At 46.1% G+C, this 7,500-nt stretch overlaps 1 protein-coding gene across 1 annotated transcript in view; it reads right to left on the reverse strand.

The window, feature by feature from the left end:
- Positions 1 to 7,500, reverse strand: part of LOC123748492 (muscle M-line assembly protein unc-89) — a 206,445-nt gene that overhangs the window by 50,111 nt on the left and 148,834 nt on the right. Inside the window, 6 exon segments of the mRNA XM_069322532.1 lie at positions 1,333 to 1,438; positions 2,638 to 2,813; positions 3,409 to 3,544; positions 4,052 to 4,175; positions 4,938 to 5,068; positions 6,795 to 6,973. Coding sequence (XP_069178633.1) covers positions 1,333 to 1,438; positions 2,638 to 2,813; positions 3,409 to 3,544; positions 4,052 to 4,175; positions 4,938 to 5,068; positions 6,795 to 6,973 — 852 coding nt within the window.

Below are 7,500 nucleotides of genomic sequence, written 5' to 3' on the forward strand. Positions count from 1 at the left end.
ACTCACACACACACACACACACACACACACACACACACACACACACACACACACACACACACACACACACACACACACACACACACACACACACACACACACACATCTTCATCACAAACACCTTAATTACAGGGAGAGGAAATAACTAACATCTTAATTACTGATGTTTTAATCCTTGCCGAACATTATATTAAGAAAACGGATTAAGGGACGCATACCTAACGGTAATCAATTAGAGTTTACCTGTTTGTCTGGATCGGAGTTTACCTGTTGTGGTGATCAGTTTACCTGTTGTGGTGATCAGTTTACCTGTTGTGGTGATCAGTTTACCTGTTGTGGTGATCAGTTTACCTGTTGTAGGTGATCAGTTTACCTGTTGTGGTGATCAGTTTACCTGTTGTGGTGATCAGTTTACCTGTTGTGGTGATCAGTTTACCTGTTGTGGTGATCAGTTTACCTGTTGTGGTGATCAGTTTACCTGTTGTGGTGATCAGTTTACCTGTTGTGGGGCGCCTTGTAAACTCTTCTTCACAAGCACAACAAAATAGTGTGTGATCAGTTTAGCCAGGGAGGGGGGGGGTAGGGGGTGGAGAGAGGGGGGTTGGGGGGGGGTTGGAGAGAGAGGGGGGGGGGTGAGGGAGGAGACTAGGGGAAGGGGGTAGGGAAGTATAGGAAGGTGATGAAGGGAAAGAGAAGGATGGAGAAACAGGAAGGTTGGAATTGTTGTTGTTGTGGTAATTGTTATTGATGTAGTGGTAGCAATGGTTGTTGTAGTGGTAGGAATTGTTGTTGTTGATAGAGTAATTGCTGTTGGGCCTAACACGTGTTAATTTGGTGGTTGAGAGCAAGAGCTGCCCGTTTCACTATTCAGTTCAGTAGAGCTGCTCTGTGCTGCTCCAGCTGAAGAACCAAGGGCCAGATTCACGAAAGCACTTACGCAAATACTTATGAACGTGTACATCTTTCCACAATCTTAGACGGCTTTGGTTACATTTATTAAACAGTTTACAAGCATGAAAACCTTCCAATCAACTGTTGTTATTGTTATAAACAGCCTCCTGGTACTTCCGAGCTCATTAACTGTTTAATAATTGAAAACAAAGCCGCCAAAGATTGAGAAAAGATGTACAGGTTCGTAAGTGCTTGCGTAAGTGCTTTCGTGAATCTGGCCTCAAGACAGAGAATTGTTGTTGTTATAGACTCAGCTACTCGGAACAAGTTCCAAGTAGCACGGGCTATGGTGAGCCCGTAACTTACCTGGCACAGGAGCGGGGCAAGTAGCACGGGCTATGGTGAGCCCGTAAAGACAGAGAACATTTGAGTTGTACTTACCACTTGACCTCTGGCGCTGGCTCGCCCTCCACCTCGACGTTGTACTCCAGGTTCTGCCCGATGACACAGGCAACCTCCTTCTTCATGCTCTTGATCTTGGGTCCGGCTGTCGTAGGAGGAGAGGGAAGACGTTAGGTAGGTGGTAGTGGTGGTAAGTAAGAAATTATCAAAAAAAAGCCACCATGCCGGGAACCTGCCAAACACACGTATTAGAACGTTGTTACAACTTGCTATATTGGTTGTTATAACTGGTTAGGTGTTAAAAACTTGTTCGAACGTTGTACCAACGTCGTAGTATCGACGACGACGTTACTACGACGATACTACGACGTTGGTACAACGTTCGAACAAGTTTTTAACACCTCCTAACCAGTTATAACAACCAACATAGCAAGTTGTAACAACGTTCTAATACGTCATAAACACGTTAAGCCAAGATGTAACAACTTTATTACAAGTTGTAACAAGCGGAAAATAGAGACAGTTTCGGTTTGTGTTTCCAGGGAAGGCTATGTCGCACCATGGTGGTGGTGGTTTGTGTTTCCAGGGAAGGCTATGTAGCACCATGGTGGTGGTGGTTTGTGTTTCCAGGGAAGGCTATGTCGCACCATGGTGGTGGTGGTTTGTGTTTCCAGGGAAGGCTATGTCGCACCATGGTGGTGGTGGTTTGTGTTTCCAGGGAAGGCTATGTCGCACCATGGTGGTGGTGGTTTGTGTTTCCAGGGAAGGCTATGTAGCACCATGGTGGTGGTGGTTTGTGTTTCCAGGGAAGGCTATGTAGCACCATGGTGGTGGTGGTTTGTGTTTCCAGGGAAGGCTATGTCGCACCATGGTGGTGGTGGTTTGTGTTTCCAGGGAAGGCTATGTCGCACCATGGTGGTGGTGGTTTGTGTTTCCAGGGAAGGCTATGTAGCACCATGGTGGTGGTGGTTTGTGTTTCCAGGGAAGGCTATGTCGCACCATGGTGGTGGTGGTAACTGTAAATTCGCCACTGTATTCGGATACAGATGACTGTATGTAGCTTACAGGATACAGTGAGTACGGCAAGATAGTGACCCCCAAGCCTACAGGAAACTCCCCCAAGATAATTTCCCCCAGGTGAACTAAGAGGGTTTCCTTGTGGAAGGTGCGTGTGTGTATGTAGGTCACATAGTGGTGAGTGAGGTCAGTCTTACAGTCTCCTCTGAGATCTCTCGGATCTTCAGCTTGTTCCAGTCACACGTCATATATTCCAGTCACCCGTCAGATCTTCCAGTCACCCGTCAAATCATCCAGGCACCCGTCACAGCTGAGAGATTCGCTCACCTTTGATGCCGAGTTTGGCTGAGCACTGGACCTCTCCCAGCTCGTTCTTGGCCACGACGCGGTAGAGACCGGCATCCTTCTCCTCCACGTTCTTAATGACGAGGGCCACCGACTCCTCGTCCTCCCACAGGAACTTGAAGCGGCCTCCTGCCTTCACGTCCAAGCCGTTCTTCGTCCTGGAGGAGGCGGAGGAGGGTTGATCTTACCAGGAACTTCAACAGCATGTTGATGTTCTATATGTTTATATCTCTAGTGCTATTAGAGATATAAACATCTACTCAAGCCCAGAACGTCTCTGTGATCTAATCCTGTTGGGATCTTCAACGTGGTTCCAAAACTATAGTGACCCCTTAATAAACTTCCGTAAGAGTGTGAAATATATCTTTTTTGAAGAACCCGAGCTAAGAACAAGGAATATCATAACTTGTAAACACTATACAGCTGACATAACCAGGGATTAATCTGATTCATATTTAGCAAACATTCTGAAAATCCCCCCCCTAAACATGTCCCCTGAGAACTAGTTAATATAAGTTGACCAGACCACACACTAGAAGTTGAAGGGACGACGACGTTTCGGTCCGTCCTGGACCATTCTCAAGTCGATCTTGATCTTGACTTGAGAATGGTCCAGGACGGACCGGAAACGTCGTCGTCCCTTCAACTTCTAGTGTGTGGTCTGGTCAACATACTTCAGCCACGTTATTGTGACTCCTCGCCTGCATATTTAATATAAACAAGGAACAACTCGAAGAGGTCGGGGGCTCTTACCATTGGAGGTCCGGCTTGGGGAAGCCTCCGATCTTACACTCGAGCATGGCTGAGCCGCCCTGAGCGACCTGAGTGTCTGTTAGCTCCTCCTTGATGCTTGGAGGTTCAGGGTCTCGGTGCAACCTGTTCACTGAGCCTGTAAGGAAGGAGAAGGAAGACATACAGATCAAGTTATATACACTTATGTCTTAACTTGTAGGGAGAGACGGGAAGATAATCTGAAGATCTGATTTTGATTTGTGTGAGAAAGGAAATCATTTGTTTTACTTAATAAGACTAATTATAATTGGGGTCTATGGGATGGTAATGTTTATATGGGTCTACTGAAGGGATCACTTGACAGGGGAAATTATGATTATTCTTTGTAACTGGGGCTGATAACGGGACCATTGGACAGGACCTTGTAATAGGGCTTTGTAAAGGGTGCCGGCGACCAGTTGCCCAGTACGCTGGCACACTACTCAGGCGTGTACTGGGTAGTTTATCTCTCTCTCTCTCTCTCTCTCTCTCTCTCTCTCTCTCTCTCTCTCTCTCTCTCTCTCTCTCTCTCTCTCTCTCTCTCTCTCTCTCTCTCTCTCTCTCTCTCTCTCTCTCTCTCTCTCTCTCTCTCTCTCTCTCTCTCTCTCTCTCTCACTGTACATACCCTCAACAGTGAGTTCGGCGGAGCAGGAGATCTTGCCACAGGAGGTGGAGGCGACGCAGGTGTAGAGGCCGGCGTCCTCTGGCGTCACGTTCTGGAACACGAGAGCCAAGGTGTCCTCGTCGTCCTGGTGGAGGGCAGAGACCGTCCCAAGATCAGTAAGGTCACGAGGAGATATAAAGCGCGGCCGTCTTAGGACACAAGGTGAAGGACCAAGAAATATTGCCGGAACAACCGTGGACATCTTCAAGAGGAAACTAGATTGTTTCCTCCAAGGAGTGCCGGACCAACCGGGCTGTGGTGGGTATGTGGGCCTGCGGGCCGCTCCAAGCAACAGCCTGGTGAACCAAACTCTCACAAGTCAAGCCTGGCCTCGGGCCGGGCTTGGGGAGTAGAAGAACTCCCAGAACCCCATCAACCAGGTATCAACCAGGTACCAGGACTTCAGACATGAGGCGAGGCTGGACGTACTCCACAACGTAACATAAAGTTATGCAAAGCCTCGTTGGAAAAGATAATTTACTGGCGCTCACTATCAGAAGACATTACGGGACCTGAGGCGCTTCGCTCGGGTCCAAGAAGTCAGACAAATGGCGCTGGTAGATCAAACACTCAAAATTAATTCATTCGCATCCCAAGGGGTTTAAAACCTGGCTTGAATATGCGACAGACTAAGAGCTGGGATATGAGACAGACTAACATCCTGAGTTATGAGTAAAGATTATGAGAACGCAGCTAACGACCAGCGCTCACCTACTTGAACCATCGGGGAATCGAACGATGACCCTGCAAGATGCGAGGCTGCCACTCTACCTACAAGTTTAAGTTCGGATAAACACAAAGATGAAAATGTAAACAGGACGTTGAAACTTTTCCCAGGAATACTGACCTTAAACATGACGTTGAACCTTTCTAGGGGATCGAACTCTTGGCCGTCCCTGAACCATTTGAACTCGGCTTTCTCGCCCTGCGCCAGCAGCGAGCCCTTACCGCTCAAGCTCTCGTACACCAGCTCCTCATCTGCAGGGTAGAGGCACGTGTCAGGTGGTGAGAGGCAATATATATATATATATATATATATATATATATATATATATATATATATATATATATATATATATATATATATATATATATATATGTGTGTGTGTATATCACGAAAATAAACACGTGATTAAGAATGTGACAATGTCAGACCACGGAGGAAAATGAAACTTAAGGAAATTCCTGTTTCATTTTCCTCCGTGGTCTGACATTGTCATATATATATATATATATATATATATATATATATATATATATATATATATATATATATATATATATATATATTATGATGTAGAAACAATGTTTCTCTTGGTAATTAAATATATATAACTATTTTGAGCTTTCCAATGGTACAGAAGAAATGACTTTCAGAAATATCTGAACAAAATGGTATAAAACTTTGTAAACTATTCCTGATAATGTTGTAAAGGTTAGATGTTAACATGTAAATGTTATCAGACCTAACAAGTTGAAAATATGTAATAGAAGAGAAGACCCAGTGTCACTGAGGGTAGATGGTATACCCAGTATGTGTCACTGAGGGTAGATGCTATACCCAGTATGTGTCACTGAGGGTAGATGGTATACCCAGTATGTGTCACTGAGGGTAGATGCTATACCCAGTATGTGTCACTGAGGGTAGATGCTATACCCAGTATGTGTCACTAAGGGTAGATGGTATACTCAGTATGTGTCACTGAGGGTAGATGCTATACCCAGTATGTGTCACTGAGGGTAGATGCTATACCCAGTATGTGTCACTGAGGGTAGATGGTATACTCAGTATGTGTCACTGAGGGTAGATGCTATACCCAGTATGTTTCACTGAGGGTAGATGGTATACTCAGTATGTGTCACTGAGGGTAGATGCTATACCCAGTATGTGTCACTGAGGGTAGATGGTATACTCAGTATGTGTCACTGAGGGTAGATGGTATACTCAGTATGTTTCACTGAGGGTAGATGGTATACTCAGTATGTGTCACTGAGGGTAGATGGTATACTCAGTATGTGTCACTGAGGGTAGATGGTATACTCAGTATGTGTCACTGAGGGTAGATGGTATACTCAGTATGTGTCACTGAGGGTAGATGCTACACCCAGTATGTATCACTGAGTATAGATGCTACACCCAGTATGTGCCACTGAGGGTAGATGCTATACCCAGTATGTATCACTGAGGGTAAATGCTACACCCAGTATGTGTCATTGAGGGTAGATGCTACACCCCAGTATGTGTCCCTAAAGGGTAGATGCTATACCCAGTATGTATCACTAAGGGTAGGTGCTATACCCAGTATGTATCACTGAGGGTAGATGCTATACCCAGTATGTATCACTGAGGGTAGATGCTATACCCAGTATGTATCACTAAGGGTAGATGCTATACCCAGTATGTATCACTGAGGGTAGATGCTATACCCAGTATGTATCACTAAGGGTAGATGCTATACCCAGTATGTATCACTAAGGGTAGATGCTATACCCAGTATGTATCACTAAGGGTAGATGCTATACCCAGTATGTATCACTGAGGGTAGATGCTACACCCAGTATGTATCACTGAGGGTAGATGCTACACCCAGTATGTGTCACTGAGGGTAGATGCTACACCCAATACGTGCCGTGAATATTATGCAAGTGTATCCACAGGATGAAGCTAGAGACTGGAGGCCCTCCAGACCGGAGTGTCACTCACCATTGACACTCATGGAGGCCTGGCACTCGGCTCTTCCGAACTTGTTCCTAGCGAGGCACTTGTAGGTCCCCTCGTCCCCTCTCTGGACGTGGGAGATGAGCAGCTCGTAGTGGCCACTGGCGTGGTCTCGGTGGAGTCGTACTCGAGCGTCCTCCTTGATCTCCTTGTCGTCCTTGAAGCTGGAGGAGGAGGAGAGTAAGGGGTCAGTAGAGGCTTCCTGGGGGTATTAGGGGGGAAAGGGGAGACCTCAGACTTCCAGTGGGAAGCCTAAGAAGGCTAGAAAGTCCAGAGAAGGTTTTTTTTCACGTAGCACACACACACACATGTAAGAGGAGACATGATCACTACCTGCAAAATTCTCAGAGTAATTGATAGGGTAGATAATGATAAACTGTTTAATACTGGTGGGACGCGAACAAGGGGACACAGGTGGAGACTGAGTACCCACATGAGCCACAGGGACGTTAGAAAGAACTTTTTCAGTGTCAGAGTAGTTAACAGATGGAATGCATTAGGCAGTGATGTGGTGGAGGCTGACTCCATACACAGTTTCAAGTGTGGATATGATAGAGCCCAATAGGCTCAGGAACCTGTACACCAGTTGATTGACAGTTGAGAGGCGGGACCAAAGAGCCAGAGCTCAACCCCCGCAAGCACAATTAGGTGAGTACAATTAGGTGAGTACACACACACACACACACACACA

This window comes from Procambarus clarkii, chromosome 11 (assembly GCF_040958095.1).
Source record: "Procambarus clarkii isolate CNS0578487 chromosome 11, FALCON_Pclarkii_2.0, whole genome shotgun sequence".
NCBI lineage: Eukaryota > Metazoa > Arthropoda > Malacostraca > Decapoda > Cambaridae > Procambarus > Procambarus clarkii.